Below are 21,192 nucleotides of genomic sequence, written 5' to 3'. Positions count from 1 at the left end.
TATTCCCCTCAAACTGAACCCTTTTCAAATCCTGGTTCTAAACAACTCCCCCACCCCCACCCCGCCCCCTTACCATAATAACAGACTGGCGGATTGTTGTCATCCCTTAACTTTTTAAGGGTATTATGCACCATGCCCTACTTCAAAGTCGGTCTTAACTTCACTCTTAATTGTCTTCCTCAGTTCCCAGCATGGCTTTGGTGTCTGCTGACAACACCACTTCCCCTCTTTCCGTCGCATCCGACACTCACATCCTCGACTTCCACACTTAAGGCTTCTTTCCAGTCAAGAACACTTCGAGCCATGGAAGACTGAGTCAAGAGCAAGACCGGATGGAGCCCAAGAAGGTCAAGGTCTGAATAGACATTTGACGAAGACCCTGTCCTCTAAAACAAAGACCAACACCAGTCTCAAGACCCAAGACCGATCTCGAGTACAGAATCATGACCTAAAGGGTGGAGGAGACCGTCCAAAGGCGTTCGTAGTGGCATAACGGTAGCGCTTTAAAACTATCTGACAGAACTTTCAACTTGCATTTAGATAATCAGATTTGTTGATGTCAGTCTCTGCCTCCAAAGCCAGAAAATTGGGTGACTTCAAACCACATCCTGCACAGTCCCACGTAAAATCTATGAAAACGGCTTCTCGGAACTCGAACTTATCAAAGAGGTTTCAAATTGGTCGACAAAGAAATCGTTTCCATGCGGCAACAGGAATGGTAAAACAACTTTGGGTCCTTCCGGTCTGGACTTTGCATGTCGCTTGTGGCCCGGGGTGTGCACACACCAAACAAACTTGAAACAAAAACCCTCTGCCAGCCTCCATCTCCACCCCCCTGTGCTACACGGACTCGCTCGGATCGCCCCGCTTTTATCGTCTGGCTTTTCCGTGCCGGGTCGGCGTGAGCTGACTTCCTCCTCATGGCCTCTGCTTGATAATTGCGCTAAGCTTCCTTCTTGGTTTCGTTTTCCATTGTCCTCCCCCCTCCCAAATTCTTGGCTCCGGCTCCAGATAAAGGGATGAATACTTCAAAGGGGTCTTGCAGAAGAGTTTAACCCCCGAGCCGAGAGGAACGGCACACAATACTGTAATTGAGAGCCGTTAGTGATCACAGGACTGCGAGCTCCGGCCAGGATCGCGCCGGTAGACGTGCGCGCACCCTCCAGTGTTTATGGCAGCAACTGAGGTGGCCAGTAGCAGTTACGACCGCCATAAAAAAAAACTCTGTTGAAGTTGTTGAAAAGGATGCGTTTTCATGACTTTGGGACATCAGTGTCAGAAGAAGCTGTCTCTTCTATACACGCAAATAAAAGAAGCGGAATTAATCAGACGTTTGATTTATGTGCACTCTCTATTTATAGCGCTCTTTGTAGTGGAGCTGAGTCTGACCTGTCCCGGTAATAAAATATTCCCCAACTGAGCAATGGTTACACCCCCGTAACCTCTTCCCTGCGAGCCCACTTTTAAAGGTCTTTTTTTGAGGAGCCAGGAGGCAAGGACGCCCCCAACCCCCACACCCCTCCGGACCCGACCGGCTCAGTGGCAGATCCGGGGTCGACTCCTCCGGACGAGCCGACCTCAAAGGGGACCTCCCGTGAGCCATGTAGGGGGTTGACAAGGAAGGGACGTGAGAGCCCAACTGGCCCCCTGGTACCGGCAGGGGGTCCGCGCCATTGGCATGGTGACGCTCTCCACCCTGGTGGGTTTTCTGTCAGAGGTCAGCTGATGCACTTTTGCGGAGGGTTCAGCAATGTAGCCTAGCTCCGTACGTTGCATCTGCTACGTTGTGCGTCTTGGCTGATGTAAGCACTAAGTTGTGATTGGGCTTGCCTGGTTGTTTCATCACCCCCCCCCCCCGAACAGTTACGGTGCATCAAGTACACGCCGCATTAGCCATCTGTAGCTAAATAAACAGCGACGTCTGTCTCACATTGTACGTTTTATGGCAACAAATATTGAGACGTGAGCCGGTGTGGCCGATCCGAAGCATTTTTAGCCAAAGCTAACGTGTGCGTCCCGTGCTCCATGTGAAGCGTCAGGTATTTGTGTGCCTCCAAGTGGCAATTGAACCGACAAAGTGGCTCCTGAATGGCGATTGACCTTTCAAGTCGTCTGCTGAAGTGCTCCTTCCTCTGTATTAACTGCGATGAAGGCCGAGCATTCTTGGACGTGTACATCCGCGGCGTGTGACGCTGATGATTACTTTTAAATGTACAACTTGGTTTAGTATAAGTGCGGCATAAAAGGCCGCTCGATTGAAGTCGTGTGTGTTGAGGTTTCCGTTTGAACTTGGGCGGAGGTAGTGAGCGCACCAAAGCGGCCTCTGAATTGCGACTGACCTTTTGAGTCATCTCTTGAGATACTCCCTCTTTATCAATGTTCCCCAACCTTTATTGACGCTGGCACTCCAGCAAACAAAAACGCCACAATAGGTTATGCAGTAGAAACTTTTTTTATTCATTTCGTGAAATCGTTCACAATTGCTTCCGTTGTATGAATGGCAAAAGGTAATTGTACATTTGTTGTTCTGCCTGCCGCTATACGTCGCTAGCATGGATCGTTGAACAAAGTTACATCATTTGTGGAAACAACCCAATCATTTTTTCTGGGGAATTGGATCATTTCTATCGACACACCAGATGCTGTTTTGCAGCACAGAGTTTCATAATGAAACTTGATGACACACTCACTGATCACTCTGTTAGCTCAACAAGTCAAGTGACGTCTATGAACGCGGCGTTTGATCGGGCTAAACACTCATTATGATGGCTTTTTTTCATGCAATCTCAGCCGGATCTGAGGTTTTTCTGCTCAAATTACATGCTATCCTGCGGGGGCACTTGTCTCAGCTTCTGTGCGTGTCGCCACTGACGGGCGCTGTTGAGTGATCTTTTGCAAGTCTGCAGAAGGTTCTTTTTTTTTTAATACAGCGCTATATATAAACTTTTTACCCTGCGTGGATTTACTGCACAAACAAACAGGGTGGAGGGATTCTAATAGGCACTGTGTTATGCTTTTTAAAAATCATATTAGAGCGAGTCGTTTTGTTGCACGCCTGTGCATGCGTTGTGCATCCCCGAGGCTTCCAACGGGTTAATCTTGCAAAGTATGCAGAGAAAAAGAGCGAGGGAGAAGGGGGGGGGGGGGGGTAAAAAAAAAATCCCTTTTAAAGTTGATGTAGCAACAGAGGGATTGCAGCGATAATGCTATTGGGGCGGCGGATCAGTTACTTGTGACGCGCCAAAGCCTCGAGGGACTTGGCGCTAGATTGCTCGCCTTTGATAAGGTCCTGGCCACGCACACCCAACAGTCGTGGCTACAAAAAAGGGTGCGTCGTCCAAACGAGATACTCTGTGTTCCCGTTGTGGGAGCCCGCGTTGACGCGAGGACTCCACACGACACATTTGCGCTAGTTTGTTGGAGTTTTTTTTTCTTTTTGGGCGACGTCAGACGACGCAGCTGGCGTCGGGTTGTTATGTAGCTTCCAGGACCCGCCGGTCGGCACTTACTTTGAAGTGAGGGGGGGGGGGGGGAGTCGCCTTGAGGAGAAGAGGAGAGCCACAGTTGCGCCATGGCAGCCTGAAAGGAGCAGGAGGGAGGAGGAGGAGGAGGAGGAGACTGCGAGCAGGAGGAGGAGGGAGGAAAGCGCTGTTTTTCAGCTCTCTTTTCGTTCTCGCGCTCGCCAGTTGCATTTGGGTCTCCGCCGAAGCGCGGACGGAAGGATCGACGGACGGAGCCGAACGTGGCGACCGAGCAAGCCGGAGGAGCGGGGCGCCTCCCCACCGTGGATTATAAACCTTCCTTGGATACAATTGTGACTTTCCCCTGCCAGGAAAAAAACACGCCAGCGAGTTTTGTTAGCGAACTCGTCGGGGTCGATGGTAAGTTTGTGCGCGCCTCTTTTTTGCTGCTCAACGGAGTTCACTTTGATGTGCCGTTGACTCGCCTTTGAAGTTGCGGTCCAAGCCAGTTGGGAGGGGGAGCGCTTTCTTTTTTTTTTTTTTCTTTTTTAAGAACATTTTTCAACTCCAAAGGAAACGCTCAACCAATTATTTCGACTTTCTTACTGATAGCGCTTCGTATTTTGGAAGTTAATTCATTTTCGAGGACTACTTACGATTGTTTTTTTTATTAAACACATTTTTTCGAGCTTAGAAAGTCTCTCTCCAAAACCACATCAAAGCTTGTAAATAGTTGTGAGTGGTTGATGTAAAAGTAGTGAAGAAACGCATAATTTAGAACGCCGGTGTGCAGAAAACTTATTTAAAACAAACTATTTCTTGGTGGCGATTTTCCTCGAGTGGGGCGCAGTTGGTCCCACAATTGGTCTCGCAGGTACTCGGTTGTGGTTCGGAACGAAGACATGAAGCACATGTTGCGGTGGATCCACAAACCTTGTCTGGATTTGTGTAGCCGGTCGTTGAATGGACCCCAAATGGGCTGTTCAGGTTAGCTTAGAAGACGTTTTCATCGTTTGATCGGTCAGTGTTCGCACACCTGTAGTCTTGTGCAATTATGTTTTACATCTGGTGCCAGATGTACATCCAGCATATGAAACTGAGATAAAACTAGATGCACGTTGGAATTTGCATATGCATCTAAGGTATGCTTTTTCTGTAAAAGTTATGAAGATTTTTTTGTATGGGATTTTCCTTTGAGGTTGAGGCAGATCAGGTTTTGATTAGATCAATACTTTGTGTTCTAGAGTGAAGACAGGCTGCCTGAGTGAAGCTCCCTGCTGACATAAGAGAGCGAGGAGATTACAGGCGAAGCTCAAAAGGCGGAACAACACGCACGCACGCACTCACTCGCAAGGCGTCTTCTCCCGCTGCATTCAAGAGCCATGAGCTGGCTGCTCGTGGACCAAATCGCCAGCAGTTTCCGAGAAGATGCTCCTCGACCCCCGGTGCCTGGGGAGGAGGGCGAGGCGCCCTGCTACCCCGGCAAACGCGCCATGATGAAACCGGAGCCCAGCAAATCCGTCTCGCTCAGCCCGTTGGGCTCCTCGGCCAGGAGGAACGAGGATGGTCTCGGAGAGCCCGAGGGGAGCGCCTCGCCAGATTCACCGCTGTCCCGCTGGACCAAATCTCTGCATTCTCTCCTCGGGGACCAGGACGGCGCTCTCCTGTTTCGGACATTCCTGGAGGCGGAGAAGTGCGCCGACACCTTGGACTTTTGGTTCGCCTGCAACGGCTTCAGGCAAATGGACTTGAAGGATAGCAAAACGCTACGAGTGGCTAAAGCCATTTACAAGCGCTACATCGAAAACAACGGCGTCGTGGCCAAGCAGCTCAAGCCGGCCACCAAGACCTTCATCCGGGATAACGTCAAGAAGCAGCACATCGACTCTGCCATGTTCGACCAGGCGCAGACGGAGATCCAGACCAACATGGAGGAGAACGCCTACCAGATGTTCCTGTCCTCTGACGTTTTCTTCAAGTTCGTGAGGAGCGGCGGCGAGAACCCCAATCACATCAACCCCAACGGCCTGAACGAGCTGCAAGTCATGTGCGGATATCTGCCCACGCTCAACGAAGAAGAAGAGTGGAATTTTGATTTCAAAAGCAAAGCGCCCGTCGGAGGTCTGCTGGTGAAGGCGCCGAGGGCTACGGTGTCCGTGAGGGGCCTCGAGGTCATGGAGAGGGGCTACAGGTAAGACTTTTGACTCACTTTCGGATTTGACTCAGAGTAGCAACATGACAAGTGGCCGCCATCTTTGTGGAATTTTCGAGAAAAAAAAACAAAACATGACAATCGGCTTGACCTATTTTATTGCTAATATTTTGTCCGTTTTTTTGTCTTTGTTTGAAACATCATGCTAATTTCTCCTTTTTGATATTTTGAAGTGAAGCTTGTCAGCCAATCAGAGAAAGTTGGTTCCCTGAGTAGAGGACCCCAACAAAAATAGTTGCTTTGCTCAAATTTCATTTTAAAATTTTTTTTTTTTTTTTTTTGGGTCATTGAATGTTCCAAATTCTTGTTGCTTTGTATTTAGCTTGAAGTGGCCAGACTTTACATTTTGACACTGAAGCTTTTTCCATTGCTGGTTTTTGTCCTGTCACCATCCTGAGCAGCATCAGCAGCCTTTTACTGGCACTCGCCCGGATTTCCGGCGCTTTGAAATTGTTCCGCGGAACTTTGAGGTTGGAGGAGAGTGTCGTCTTCCACTGGAAAAGTTCACAGTCCAGGCACGGCTGGCTTGGTTTGCTGATGACCGCAACGCTACGCTCGCTCTGCCGCCAGTCTGACCTTGACGCGTTTTGGCAGCAGAATTGTTGATGATGATGATGATGATGATGATGATAATGTCGTCATGCATCTTACTCGTGGCCTTTGTCACATGTGCGAAACGGACGTGCCCGCAAACGCGTTTACGGGCTCATAAACGAGATAATCTGTCGGTGAGTCGCTTTTGGTCAAGTGGCCTACAAAGTTTACGACTTGACAAGTCATCTAGCGGGTTCGTCTTTGGAGATAATTCCTGACCTTTTTTTTTTTTTTTGGAGTGGGAGGGGGGGTGTTTAACTCAAATCGTCTGATGCTTTTTCAGCCCCCCCCCCCCTCTCTCCCGTTGTCATCCAGATTCAAAACATGTGGAAGCCATTTCTCCCTTCTCCCCGTCTCTTTACATCTTCTCATCTGACTCTTTGAAAACATAAAAAACCAAAACAAACCCAAATGGCAGCAGCTACAGTTGAGAATAAGCCACTTCCCCGCACTTCCCCGCACCCCCCCCCCCCCCCCAACCCGCCGCCAGCCCTTTCTTCTTCTTCCCTCTTTCGTGTTTGCGTCAACTCTCCTCTTGATTCCCTCCGCCTTTCTCCACTTTTATCCTTTTTCTTCCTTTGGAGAAGTCAGGGGTGCTTTTGGAGCGAAAGTGAGGGGGGAAAAGAAGCTGAAAAAGGGGGGGCGGGTGGGGGGGCTTAGTGCACCTCTTGAAATAAAGCGAGGGAGGAGAAAGGATAAATGAGGAGGGAAGAATGCAAGGCCAGCTGTGTTAAATACCTGACTCTTTGCGAGCCCCTCTGAAGGTCAAGCTTGGAGCCGGGGGCCCAATACAGTGTTAGTCATGCTAGCCCACCCCTCCTGCTCGCAATGCACACTTTTTTTTTTTTTTTTTTCCTCCCTGGCCACTCCCCCTTGAGCTCCTCCCCTTGTACCGTGGCACGGATGCATGCACAGCGGGACATCAACGCTGAGGAAAGAGTGAGTGCGAACGAAGGAAGTGGAAAGAGGGAAGCTGCTGGCCTCTCAAGATGGAAGAAATGGGGCATCAAAAGAAAAAAAAGGGGGGTGGGGGGTCGGGGGGAGGTGTTTTCCCAGTGCGGTTGAATTTGAATTTCAGGTTGCTAAGTAGCCTTTTAGAGGGTTAGCTTACATCACGCAAAACATGTGGAAGATGCAGCCTCGGGGTCCTCACTTGGGAGAGGGGGGGGGGGGGGGTCCAGCTGTGAGATTTCCATAACGTTGCTTGGTCAGCTTTGCGTTGCGCAATCGCTCACCCACATGTTTGTTGGTTGCCACTTTCAGGTCGTCCAAGGGAGGAGACCTCGTGTGCCACATGGGCACGTTCGCGCCAGTCAGCAGCACCAATGACAGCGAGGTGTCCAGCGACGCTTTGACGGACGACAACATGTCTGTTACCGACGGCAGCGTGTAAGTTGGAAAAGGGGCTGGGGGAGGGGGGGGGGAGATTTGGGGCTCAAAATTGGATCCGCATGTGGGTCTGTTATTTTTACGAATGATCAACTAATATAAAGTGTAGCTTGACCAAATTAGCGTTGGATTCATCAAAAGTTGGATTTTTTTATTCTTTTTTTTTTCTGAATTCCTCTTTCCGCGCTTATCCTTGCAGTGACTTTTCGGCCGACCTCAAAACTTTTTGTCACGTGTTGTGAGTCTCACATCTGTGGTTTTAGTCTCTCTTCAAACTCTCACTGGGCAAACAATATTAAAAACAATGCAACTTTATTGTCACGGCAACAATGAAAATCAGTTAATGAAAATCAAATTTTAGGACGTGTCATCTTTTGCTTTGGCTTTTTTTTACTTCAAGGCCATGAAGGCGAAATCCGTAGTTTGGTTGTCAAAAGCCACTAAAAAGTTAACTGTCATATGCGCAAATAAGTAACTGGCGCCCTTTTCAACACTTTGCAATATGTGTTGAGGGACAAGTGAGTCTTGAAACGAACTTATGTAGGTCGTGCTCAACAAGCCGCCGCCGAAAATGTCGGTTGTCCAAAGTGTACCTCGCGCGAGCGTGCTGACATCCTCGTTCCTCCTCGACCGAATGACGTATCCCAGAGGCAACGTGGCGTCGTCGGGTCACGTCGCTGTCAATCGTCCAAGGCCGCCACGAGCGCCGCATGAACTTTGGCCACTTTTCGAAAGAACGTGTAAATAATTGTGATTAGCCGCGATCGAGTGGCGTCAAGATGGAGACGCTCGGCTTCAAAGACGCCGTAACCTATTTTCTGTTTGTCTGTACTGCGACTCGCCCGCCTCCTCATCATCTCATTTGTTCCCGTTCCTGATCAGAATGTCGGTTTAATGGGCCGGCAAACATGTGAATCACGTGCACCGATAAAGAAGTGAATAGAAAAGAAGCGTTGGTGGTGGTGGGGGAAGAGGGGGGGGGGGGGACAGCAGGAGAGGACGCAGTTGGGTGGGAAGCGAAAGAGCGGCGGAGGGGGAATTTTTGCTTATATCTTATTTATGGATTTGCTTGGACGCTGGGGAATGCAGCTGCGCGCAGACTTCAAACATTACCTTATCTTACAAACCAGCCTTTTGATGTGCGGAGATCAGAGGCAGCGCTTGGCAAATGAAGATTGGGGAGGGCGGGGAGGGGAGCGGCGTCGTTGGGGTAGGGGAGGGGGGGGGGCGCCGGCGCTTTATGCGCATGACTGTGGCATTTCAAAGCAAAAGTAGAAAAGTGCTGCTCGCTTAGGCTCGGTCACCAGCAAAGCCAGAAAAGAGCCCGTTACTCGCACTCTGTCAAGTGCGAGGCCGTCTGAAGCGCCGGCGAAGGCCGTTTGATGCCGGGCGGCCCCGTAGATGCGCGTTTAGCGGGCGTGTTTGTGCAAACGCTCCTTGAACAAGCAAAAGCGTCAAGAGAAGGCCATCAAGTGCGCTTGGCTTGTGAAAGGAAAACGGTACTCGAGTCCGAGCTGGAAACGAGCGTCTTATCGAGCGAAAGATCTGCCAAGTGGTGCGTCGTCGTCGAGCACCTTCGCCTCCGTCTCGTTTTCGGTGCCAGTTTTGTATAGATCCGAAAACGTTGATCGATATGACGGAGACGGGGAACAAAAAGCAACGCCAGATAAAGTGAATGCTAGTTAAGCAGCTCTAAGCGAAGAAGAAGAAAAAAAAACGTGGCTACTAATAACCCTCAAATTGCAGACTGTATTCCTTTAAATAAAAAAAAAAAAATCATGAAATGGATAAGAATCCCGTTTTGCATCGTTGGAGTCGTCCCGTAAACGAGTCGACACTGACTCGCCTGACTTAACGCTTTTGCTGGTTGCGGCAGAGCAAAGCGCTCATTGTTCATGTAAAGTGTATCTAACTAAGCAGTGGTGTCAAACTCAAGGCCCGGGGGCCACATCTGGGCCCGCCACATCCTTTATGTGGCCCACAAAACCAAATCGTGTGTTTCAACTTGCATGATCCTTGCTCAAATCTAAATTCCAATTTGAATTTATCGTGTGTGATAAATGTTGCAAAAATATTTATCCTTTTTACAAAAAAAAAAACTTTTGACTTGTCGTCACACAATGATTTTTATGTATTTTTTTTTAATTGAAACATTCCTTTTTTTAACGTCCTTCTCGCGGAAAGCCGGCACATTGCCGCAGAAATGAGTTTTGACAACCCCGCGCGAAAGGGTGTCGTGCTGATCACGAACACAAACCGGAGCGAGGATTCCGAGTTGCTCATTTTCCCGCATCATACTCCGCCGTTTTTTTTTCCTCTTTGCTGAGTTCAGTGGCGGGTTAAACTGTGTTGCCGTGCGACGATGTCACCTTATTAAGAGCGATGGCGCAGGCGGCGCGGCGCTAAAATGGAAACATAAGCCAAGTCAGGGTTCAAATTGACACCCCGGCTAATTGAGCTGAACTCACTCCGTTCCAAAACAGGAAACTGCTTTGCATTCCCCGCCCGCGTAACTTTTTTCTTTATTTCTTTTCAAATCTCCTATTCAGCCGGAAAGATGCGCAACGGCATCTTCCTCGATGGCTGGTTTTGATCTTTGAATTTTGTCTGACAATGACTAATTATTCTGCCGCTCTTGTTTGACGGCTTTCCAGAGATGGCATCCCTCCGTACAAACTGAGCTCCAAGAAGCTGCTTCAGAGGGAGATGCAGCGCAACGTGCGCATGAACAGCCAAGTGTCTCTGCCTGCTTTTCCTGTAAGTAGATTAACACACACACACACACACCCCGACAGACGCGCACGTACGCAAACTCTACACATGGCGCATGGCACACTTGCTCAACCTGGTGGCGCCGTGTCATTTCCATACCCCCCCTCTGTTTCGGGTCGCTTGCTTCTATGAATAGTTGCGAGCGGCAATCCCAACAACACCGGCAAAGATCTGAGGAGGAACGTCAAAGACCTCGCCTCCCTTCCACACACACACACACGAGCCCTCTCGCTACCTTTGGTGTCACCTCCACCCCCATTAGGGTTCCTTGAAGTCTGCAGGAGAGCAGGAGGCCTCAAAGCTGTTTATCGCCACGGTGCTCACAACACGCCGGGGTTCCCCCCCCCCCCACCAAAAACCAGTGATGCAAATATGGAGAACGCAGCTTGCGAAGAGATGAGGGGAAGATCTTGTGCCGTTTTATCCCGAGGGCTCTAAAATGAGCCCAACAGAAAAAAAACCCACAAAGACACTCAAGACGCGTTGCCGCGCACGCGGCACTTTGATCCGAAGATGAATGGCGCACGCGCGCAGAAAAGTGACAACTTCCAACAGAGCTGGCCCCCTTTTCTCTACGAGCTTCCCCCCCCCCTCCCTCCCTCGGAGGTGAGGGATCTAAGGGAAGAGTTTGAGCGCGTCATGTGAGCTTTCAGTGGGTCAAAGGGGAGTCGCTCGCTTAAGGCTCTTAATGGAAGCTAACTTGAGGTTTTTTTGGGGGGGGGAAGAAGTGTGAAAAGCATCTTGTGAAAATAAACTCGGCGTAACCTCAAATTTCGTCACCGTTTTTGACACGCACCAATTTTTGGGGAATAAGATTTGCAGATTGGCCCTGGCAAGCGGTCTCCCTCTCTGGTGCGTTGCTTCATTTTCACTTCTTTTTTTTTTTCCCGCCTTGTTGTTGTTTCCCCGTCTGATTTTTGGCGATGGCTGCCATTCCCCGGGTGCCGCAAGCAGCCTCGGGCTCCATCGGAACGCTTCTTTTGCTGACTTTTTTTTTCCTCTTGCCTCCCCTTCATCTCAACTACAAAGGGACGGGAGAAAACAACAAAAAAAAAAAATCAAGAAAGCCTCAGTGCAAAAAATGCAAATAACTTAATATGAGCGCACGTGTGTGTGTGTGAGTGCGGGTGTGTGTGTATTCTGTCACGTTAGTAGCTCAAAGCTGCCCAGCGTGTGACAGGGGAGGGGGAGGGGGGGGGGATACATTATCTCAACCTTTCTGATCTTCCATCCTTTTTTGTGGCACCTTTTTATGTGCCTCCTTTGCTCTCTTCACGTTCCTTTTCTCTGCCCTCCTGCGCTCATCTTTGCATCTCGACCTGTTTTTAATCCCTCATCCTTCCTCCCCGGCGTTCCCCCCCCTCCCCCTTCCATGCCTTTTTATTTCTAAATGTAAAGCGACTGCTTCCCGCCTCTCGCCCCACCAACATGCACGCACACACCGGCATCGCACACGTCCTGCTTCCTCTCACTGCGTTTTTGATTTTTGACGGGGGCGGGACACTTTGAAGTAAGATGGCTTTAAAGAGCCCTAGTAAGGATTGCCCCCCCCCCACCCCCCTCCCTCCTTTGCAACAACACCTTTTTAGGACATCACCTTCCGGCCTGACGGCGACCCATCTAACGGGTTTTGCTTCTGTCCGCAGCGCACCCGCTGCCCCCCCAAGGAAGGCGTCCCAGTGGAGCCGGCAAAGTTTGCAGCTCAGCTCATCTCGCGCCTGGAGAGCCTGAAGAGGGAACAGGACACCCTCAGCTCTCTGGAGGTGAGGCTGCAGCAGATTCAGGAGGTTTGTTTTCTTCTCGCCGGAGTCACCTATACCATCGTGCATTTATTTTTTTTTTTAAGTCTGCTAAAGAGAATTTGTGTTTGCCACCAGGAGGAAGAAAGAGAGGACACGGAGATCGCGGGAAGTGCTCAGCAGATGGCCCCGCACCCGCTGAGCCTCCTCCCCGGCTCGTCCGAGGAGGACCCGCAGGCCATCTTGGACGAGCACCTCTCGCGCGTCCTGAAGACTCCCGGTTGCCAGTCGCCCACCGTCATCTGGCACTCGCCGCGCTCCAGCTCGCCCGACCACCGGCTCTTCCCACGGGCGGGCTTCGGTCTCAAGGCCGACCAGGGAGCCTTCACGCTGACGCTGGGCCCCGGCGGGACCCTCGTGAGCAGGCAGAGCACAAAGCACGTCCACCACCACTACATTCACCATCACGCCAGTCCCAAGACAAAGGAGCAGTTTGAGAGGGAGGCGGCCTTGCGTGTGCGCACGCTGTGCTCCGCGAGTGGCGAATGTCCGCCCTGCCAGCCTTACCAGCGCAGCCGCAGCCTGGGCCGAGAGATGTGCGGCGCCGTCTCCACGGACGCCGGCATGGGGTCAGTTGACAAGAAAATTTGGTTCATCCTCGCAGTCGTCGTTTGTCAGCTTCCTCATCATGCCGTTGATTCGATTTGTTCCACACATGATCTCTGACTTGCAACTTGCTTTGCTCACAGGCGTTCCAGCTCTCTGTCCCGGCGCGCGTGTCGCTCGGGGCTTGAGGAGGGCGTGGCCGAGAGGTGCGCCGAGGAGTGCGGGCCGCTCCAGCTGCCCGGCGACACGGCCGATCCCGCTCAGAACGTCTGGCAGTGGATCCTCGAAAGCAAGCGACAGGGCAGGCACAAGTCGAGGTGAGCTTTTACGCATGCCAGTTTTATGTCTGTCAATTGATCCATTTTTATTGTATTTTATGGATTTATTTATTTATTTTGTTGGACTATTCATTCGCAGCAGCACCCAAAGCACCAAAAAATCTTTTGGTGGCTCCTCGACGCAGACCCACACGTGGGGCGGCGGCGGCAACTGCGCTCACCTTCGCAGCCACCAACCGTCGCAGCCGTTCATCCAGGACCCCGCCATGCCCCCCCTGCCCCCTCCCAACACGTTGGCCCAGCTGGAGGAGGCCTGCCGCCGACTGGAGGAGGTCTCCACGACCACCAAGAGCGCCAAGCAAAGGTGCGAAACACTTTCCAAGACTGTCGTTGCGTGATTGATGATGATGACGACGATGATGACGATGATGATGATGATGATGATGACGATGATGACGATGACGATGATGATGATGACGATGACGATGATGACGACGATGATGACGACGATGATGATGACGATGATGATGATGACGATGATGATGCTCTCTGCAGGCATTCGCTGTCTAGTCTCCAACGTGACAAGAGCCACCTTGTGCCTGTGCAGAGTGGGGGGTCCGCCCCTATGTCACCTGCCAATCCTAACCCCCCCACCGCCACCACCAGCCTCTGTCCCCAATCAGACAAGTAAGTTGCCTCATCATCGGCCACAATTAAACATGCATGCGCTCACTCAGAAGAAAAGAAAAGTAAAACACACACACACCTCCCTTGATTTGAAGCCGCATGTCCACAAACGTCCATGTGGAGCTAACGTGCCGTCTGAAGGCACCGCCTGACCGAGACATGGCACTCATTGGCGCGGATCATTTTTACTGGCCATCCTTCAGTGAGCCGCCAGTTGGCCCGACGTGGCCGAGCAGAGCTTAGCAAAGAGACGGCTCCTCTGAAGTGGGCCTACAAAGCTTTGGACCGAGCTGAAGGGGAATGGATAACACTGGAGACCCCCTGCTTCACCACCATCTCTTTTTCTTCGCACACGCAACAGAGATGATGGGCACGACTGTGCCACACAGTGACAGCCAGTCCTTTTTTTTTTTTTTTTGAGCCAACTATTTTGTTACGACGGAGTTTGTTTCTTCCACTGTCATCTCACGAATCCCCCCCTCTCCCTCCCTCCTTTCTCTCTCCATGACTTGCAGCACTGCGGAGTGTCGCAAGAGTTTAACAAGCCACGGGCTATGCAGCGGCGAGACGGTGGTGACGTACTTTTTCTGTGGGGAGGAGATTCCCTACCGGAGGAACATGAAGAGTCACAGTCTCACCCTCGGCCACTTCAAGGAGCAGTTGCGCAAGAGGGGCAGCTACAGGTGTGAAACTGCTTTTTGTGACATTAAAAAAAAAATTCAAAGAGAGCGCTTCAACTATGACGTCGCATCTCCGATGGCATCACGAGCACTTGGCGCCATTTTTCCATCCTCGGCTAAAAACGCATCAGGATTTTGTCGGCAGTCCTTTTCAGTTGAGGTTTCAGCGCTCGTCGGTTGCGTTTTTACCACCCGGAAGTACGCTGGCATTTATCACATACAAACATTCTGAAAAGTTGCAGTGAGGGAATTATTTCCACGCATGTGTAGAGCTTTGTCAGCATTGTGGCGGCGAGATCATTAGCGGTCTGGCGACGTGTTGACACTTCCAAGCCGACAGTTCCAGGCATGCCCGAACAATTTGGGTAACGTCAACCACTTCTTCGCCACGTCATTTCAACGTTTGCACTTTGATATGTGGCAAGAAAATAACAAGAAATGTGTTTGCTTATTCTCTTTGTACAAGCAGTTGCTGACTCCAGCTGTCTTTGGGCAGTGGGCGGGGAACACTCTCAATTGGTTGCCAGCCAATCGCAGGGCACACACAGACAACCAAATATTCACACAAAGTACAGAAATAAAAAGTAGATGATTAATATTTGTAAAAGAATATACTCGTTAATGTTTTGAATATTTTCAGAATGAATCCATCGATGAATTGAATTTTCAGATCAAAGTTGATTTTGCATTGAAGTAAGATACAGAAACGTTTTTCCCCTTTTATTATTATAGCGACCAATTATTTAGTAAGTAAAAATGAGAAAACAGTCAAATCGCCAAACATTTTGAAACAGATTCAGTTGTTGGTTTGGTAATTTGTTTTTGCAAAAATAGTTCTCCAAAGATTATCCGTTTGCTTTCATAATTTGAAATTATTGCTACAATTGATGAATTTGATCATCGATTTGATATTGTCGATTAATGGAATAATTTTGTCGCCTCTAAACGACGTGTCTCGTTACGATTTTAGGCGGCCATTTCAAAACATTTGTTGACATTGCCAGATTAGTTAGTCAAAGTCGAAGAATTCTTGAAGCTTTTTGCCAGTTCCTCAGTGAATAAAAACGCGAGTATGGATGACATCATTCTTTTGTCATCTACGAGCATCGAGTGCGGCGATGATCGTATTTTGCCACAAAGATTTGGATGCGATCTGTGTTGAGGAGAGTTTGTGTTATCAATTGAGTTCAGACTCAGGCGCGTGTGTTTGCGTGCGTTTTGGGAGGCGAAATGAGAAGAACGAGAAGGAGGGCGGATGGTGTTGGGGGGGGGGGGTTAGTGGGAGAGCTCGAACTGCAGCGATTTGGGTCCCATCTGGTATTGATTTCCATGCTAAGGCACACTTAATACGCGGCTTTGAAGCCCCGGCCGCTTTCATTTCAACCAACAAAGACTCTCACAAATGGCCAGCATGCAAATGCTTCACTGACGCTATTGGGCTGGCGGGGGGGGGGGGGGGGGGGGGGCATTCCTCCCCCTCACGATAGACCTCCTCCCCTTTCGGTTGTGATGTGTGTGTGTGTGCACATTTGTGCTTGCATTGGATGTTTAGAATGTAAAAAAAATATATATATATTTTTTTTTTTTAATTACGGCGGCAGATCTACTCACGTTAGCTGAGTAAGGTGTGACTTTGTGTGTCTGAAGGCAAATTTTGCAACACTTGTTAGCGCAACATGACGAAGCATGTTCATAATTGGAGCGAAACTGAAAAGTAAAGCAACAAGTTCCACGTGCGTTACGTACGCCGTCCAACAACTCCTTCCGCTCTTCTTCCTTTGCCCCAGGCTTTCTACTTCCTGTGTCATACCATCCACTTTGTTTGAGGGGGGTGGGGGTTGGGGGGGGGCGCGACGAAAGAGAGCAGAGCGGCATGCAGGCGCTTTAATAGCAGCCAGAGAATGTGTGGACTTGGGTCATTTCTTCAGCATGGCAGCGGTTCAACAAAGAACAGTAATGCTGCACCCTGCCAGACGATATTGGTGCCAGATGTCAGTGCGAGCAGAGAGAGAGCGAGGGGAGGGAAAAGAGAAAAGGGAGGGGGTAGATATAGCCACATAAAACATGTTCCAGTGGAAATTCAGGCTGTGCCCCGGCTAAAAGGACCTTTTGATGATTTCTCTCGAGTCGAAAGACATTATTGGGTTTATTCATGACGGTGTCAGGCTGATGCTCGTAATTATCATTCGTCTTGTGTACTCAACACGTCCGACGCCTCCTGTATGTTCCCACGTTGCTGCTTTTCATTAATGGCCACCCGCGTGCTCATTGGCCGACATAGAGCCCGACTCCCACCCGCAAAACACCCCCCCCACACACACACACCTTCCTCTAACATGTTTTCCTCAAGACTATACTTTTATAAGAATTACGTATTCTCGTTAAAAAACAAAATGCGCGCAAACATTCCAGTTGAACCCACACACACACACACACACACACACATGGTGCAAATCAAGGCATTTTTCCATTACATAGTTAATGGGTGCATTCTTAGTGAGCCCCCCCCCCATCTCCCCACATTCCCCCCAGTTAGTAACTCGCCCCTGCTGCTTTCTCTTCCTCAAAAATGAGGATGGTGCTGGGTTGCATCATTAACGGCCCGGTGAAGTCATGGCACACATGAACCAGCCCTGCCCTCGCCTCCTCTCGGAAAAGTTTGTTGGCATCCTCCGTGTTCCTCCACAGCTCTGTAAACGCTAGCAAAAAAAAAAAAAAAGTAGCGGAGGATTAAAACAAGCATGGAGCAGATTTGTTTTGTCTTTTGGCTCAAATAACAATGCTGAGTAAAAAAAAAATATTGAGGCTCCTTGGTACCAACGTGACACTTTGGGGTTAGCGACTAATTTGCGCCGCAGCGTGAGGATACGTCATCACATGACTGAATGATGTTCCTTCTCGTGTGATGTTGCTTTTATTAACAACAAATGATCACTTTTGTTTATTTAATCTGTGATTCCACTCTGCCGACGCAAATAGTTCCGAAAGCAGTAGCATTAGACATGGAGTCAGTGTTAGCGCCACATGCTAACATGCTAAAGCGTTAGCATCAATATTGACCAAAAAAAAAGGACGAATTGAAGTTGCGGTAGCTTGTTAGCGTGGCGTCATGTGATCACATGAGCTCACCTGCACATCAGCAGCGACATCACCGTTGCCGTCATCCTCTTCAGACTACCTGCAGTCCTAACGTCATCTCCCGTCTTGCGTTTGCCGCAGGTACTATTTCAAGAAGGCCAGCGACGAGTTTGAGTGCGGCGCCGTGTTTGAGGAAGTGTCGGATGACGGCTCCTTGCTGCCCACCTACGAGGGCAAAATCCTGGGCAAGGTGGAGAGGATGGACTGAGACGGGATGAAGGACGAGCGAGCGAGTTGTCTCGAGTGGACTCGAAAGCTCTCCGGAAACAGACTCTGAAGGTGAATGACCACTCGTCAAGCAAGCGGACCTAAACCCGACCGGACTGGACCGTTCCGCCCCCCCACTCCCTTCACCGTGCCGCTCCGCTCATATTGTAGTGTGAAGATGTCTATTGCTATTTATTGAAAATATCCCAGCCCCTCAACCTGACACTTCATGGACATGCTGCTTGGTCATGGGCGGGAAAACCGAAAACTACTCATCACTTATATAAGGAAATTCTTCATTTTTTTTTTCTTTTTTTTAGGCTGCACACTTTTCACGAATACCTCTGGTGTTTCATGGGGGGGACCATCCTAGATTTACTACTGCAGTGCTATTTGTGCCCCCCCCCTTTTTTTTTTCATTTTTCTCCCAATAGTCACTTTCAACATTGAATTCTCCTCTCTGGGACTCGCCTTGATCAGTCTCGTCGCAGTGCCTTTGTTTGAGTGGCGCAGGCGTTGCACAAATAGCCTTCGTTTCCTCCAAGAGCCCTCAACTGCCCCCCCCCCTCAAAAAAAGACATGTTTACATCCTGAAGAATTTTGACCAACAGAAGCTCTACAACTTGCTCCCCAAATGTGCTTAATTGCGTGTGCGCGCGTCTGACCGAGTTGATTTTGTGTGCAACTCCGAGCTGCATGTCGACGACGACGATGACGTGTTTGTATCGAGTACAGCAGCTGTGCCTACATGGATTCTTGCCGTGTTTGACCCCGTTTTAAGGGGTCGCGTTACTCCCTTGATTTTCACAAGGGGCCTAAGAAAATATGTTAACTAAAGATATTTTTACGCTTTTTTTTTTTTTTTTTTTAATCCGTATCTTGTTTCATCATCCTTTTTCTGTTTTATAATATTTTACATGGCTTCCTCGGCTCCACTTAAAACTGTAAATTATGCGTTCCATAGAGCTCGGTACTTTAATTATTGTAATTATGAAGAGATGTAGCCTTTATTAAAATGTTCTATTTTTCAAATGAGCAAATGGCTTCCTCTGGTTTTCTTGCGGTGGGGAGTTTACGTATGGATGGAACTTGATTTAATTGGAATGTGTGTGTGTGTGTGTGTAACTTCAATCTGCATCCACCCTGCTGCGGTGAGCGCAACTCGCCGGATCCTCGCTGGAGAAATCTCTGTCAGATTTGCATCCATTATCTGCTCTTAATTTACTCCCTGTTGGAAATTAAAGCACATTGCATTAATTTGGCCGCCAGAGCCCGGCTGTGTTTTTAAGTGCGAGCCAAGCGCGTATCTTCAAGTGCGCGGTAATGAGACTTGTTAGGCAAAACATGCTATTTACACGCTAAACCGTTTGGCCTCCTGTGGCAATTCATTATCCCCCCCCCACACACACACACACACAAACTCGTCGACATTGAACGAGACGAACCAACATGGCGTCGCCCAGTCAACAAACAAGGCGTTACTAGGTTAATACCGACTTCCTGTCTCGGCGCTCGGGCACGCCGCATCCATTGGGCAGAAGACGTGTAATTACAGCGGCTTGCAAATATGTAATTTGAATTTCAGAAATAGCCCGCTTAAAAACGGCGCCGTGATGTAGTCGCTAGCAAACACGTAAATAGGGAATTTTTCCATCTTATTTTTAGCGCCGGATCAAAATGCACGCCCACTCGCATCCGGGTGTGGACAAATATAGCTAAGCGCCACGTGGGAGTCGCTGACAACAGGAAGAGGATTTCAAAGTTGTCTTTTACGAGGGAACAATGTGCTTTTGACATTTTACACTGAGTTACGTGGGAAAAAAAACGAGCCACATGTTGCCAAATTGTGCCATGGGCAAGACTTAAAAATGTCAGGGATAAGAGTTTAGACCTTCCGAAACGATTTTCTTTTTGTGGAGCTCCGCCCACTTTCTTGCCACGCTAAGTGAGGATGAGCACGAGACAACGGCAGGTGAGCTGTGAGTTAGGATAAGAGAGTTGCATTTTCCCAACAAGTCGTCATTTTGAGAAATCGCCGTAAAATATTCTGTTGGCTCCATAAGGAAATGAGCAATGTCAACTTTTTGTCGTACAAATTGCAGTTTGAGTTTCGCATCTTTTCAAAGCCTTTTTCAAAGATCTTAAAGCCTTGAGCGGTGCTATTTCTAAATCTATGAGCTAAGTCGCGTCATAGTCGTAAATGTAGCTCGTCAAGCTAGCTTGGTGGCTAACGTGTTCGTTCACCACTTTTTCACAAAACAGACTATTTTATTTACAAATAGTCTGTTCCCGAACGCAACGTCATTGATTGTCATCGCTTTTCCTCCTTTAAATTGTACTGAAAGACGCTCATTGCCTTGAATCGTTTTTTTTGCTCTTAAGCGCAAGCCAAGATCACAGCGGCTGCGACGCCATCCTCCATAATTCAGCGTCGATATGTAACAGCTCTCAAGTGTTTGGCATGCGCAGCACCTTTTTCAAGTAGCCACGACTTTAAGAGCACGGGCGGCTTTCATATTGAAAGGCCATCGTGATATTGTTCAAATAGCATTTGGGAGGGGGTTGGGGGGGGGGGCGCTTTCATCAGCAAAGGTCAGCGCATACACTTGAAGGCCACCCGTTGGACTCTTCAGAAGCGCTCGCTCAGCACCGCTCGGCAGCCAGGAGGACCTTGTCAACCGCTCTTTTGTGCCCAAGCCTATTTTAGATGGACTCTTGTTTGTTTGTTTTTTTTTTGTTTTTTTTTTAAGAGCTCCACAGTCAAGTGTTCCGATTTAGTGGACATTTGAAGGTGTTTTGAAGGCAAACACTCCCAATGAACACGCCGTAGATGCTAACGGCGAACGAAATGGAATTGAGATAAACGACAGCTCCGATGAACGCATGAATGGCATTTCGATTGATTTCAATGATGTAACTTGGGTTAAGAGCTCGCTCACGGGACAAACGAATCTCTCAAGTCAAGGCGCCCGTGTCCATTTAGGAGACTCTCGTTCTCTTCTGCTTATATTTGTGAGCGTGTCTCGTGTTGGTGTGTTTTGGGCACGGCTGCTATTTTCGGCAGCACCAAAACCGCTTCCGCTCTTTTCTGAAGACTTGCAACAAAATTTCAGAGTGTGTCTGTGGAAGATTTTTTTATGGGCCTTGCTTTGCTGATTTCAAACTTCAAAAGGTAAAAATGTGCATCTAAAAGTGTGTGAGTGGCAGTCAGCATGTGAATCTTTGCTAGCGCTAGCGTTGCTGACGTTTGTCCTTGGATCAACGCTATTCACAATCAGCCATTTCAAACGTAGAAGTTTTTGGTTAATTTTAACTTTAAAGATTTCATTGGGGGGAACCTTTCTTCTGCCGCATGTTTCTGTTAGGACTCATTTCGTGACGGACCAGTGAGGCATATTTAAAATGGTGGAAATTTTTTTCAAGGTTTGC

The 21,192-nt window shown here is 49.1% G+C and overlaps 2 protein-coding genes across 2 annotated transcripts in view; both read left to right on the top strand.

Annotated features, from left to right (window-relative positions):
• The window catches only part of cep112 (centrosomal protein 112), an 88,586-nt gene extending 83,739 nt beyond the window's left edge, over positions 1 to 4,847 (top strand). Inside the window, exon 27 of the mRNA XM_088316460.1 lies at positions 4,706 to 4,847. Within this exon, the coding sequence (XP_088172586.1) occupies positions 4,706 to 4,742 (37 nt within the window). The 3' untranslated portion in view covers positions 4,743 to 4,847. The remainder of the gene's footprint in view (positions 1 to 4,705) is intronic.
• On the top strand, positions 4,844 to 18,803 carry axin2 (axin 2 (conductin, axil)). The gene is made up of 10 exons (XM_088316455.1): positions 4,844 to 5,652; positions 7,531 to 7,656; positions 10,311 to 10,413; positions 12,075 to 12,215; positions 12,306 to 12,796; positions 12,917 to 13,090; positions 13,191 to 13,415; positions 13,607 to 13,738; positions 14,254 to 14,421; positions 17,638 to 18,803. The coding sequence occupies exons 1-10, from the start codon at positions 4,844 to 4,846 to the stop codon at positions 17,762 to 17,764; spliced, it is 2,496 nt and encodes an 831-aa protein (XP_088172581.1). The 3' UTR covers positions 17,765 to 18,803.
• The last annotated feature ends 2,389 nt before the right edge of the window (positions 18,804 to 21,192 follow it).

Source organism: Idiotropiscis lumnitzeri, chromosome 15 (assembly GCF_059441095.1).
Source record: "Idiotropiscis lumnitzeri isolate Australia: NSW breed Sydney's pygmy pipehorse chromosome 15, RoL_Ilum_1.0, whole genome shotgun sequence".
Lineage (NCBI taxonomy): Eukaryota > Metazoa > Chordata > Actinopteri > Syngnathiformes > Syngnathidae > Idiotropiscis > Idiotropiscis lumnitzeri.
The sequence above is the reverse complement of the archived record's forward strand: the minus strand, read 5'-3'. Positions and strand labels throughout refer to the sequence as shown.

Bases quoted from the DNA above. Each gene is read 5' to 3' on its own strand.
- axin2 (XM_088316455.1), top strand. From the start codon at position 4,844: ATGAGCTGGCTGCTCGTGGACCAAATCGCCAGCAGTTTCCGAGAAGAT. The intron at 5,653-7,530 runs GTAAGACTTTTG...TGCCACTTTCAG, and splicing joins GTCATGGAGAGGGGCTACAG to GTCGTCCAAGGGAGGAGACC. The intron at 13,416-13,606 runs GTGCGAAACACT...TGCTCTCTGCAG, and splicing joins ACCAAGAGCGCCAAGCAAAG to GCATTCGCTGTCTAGTCTCC.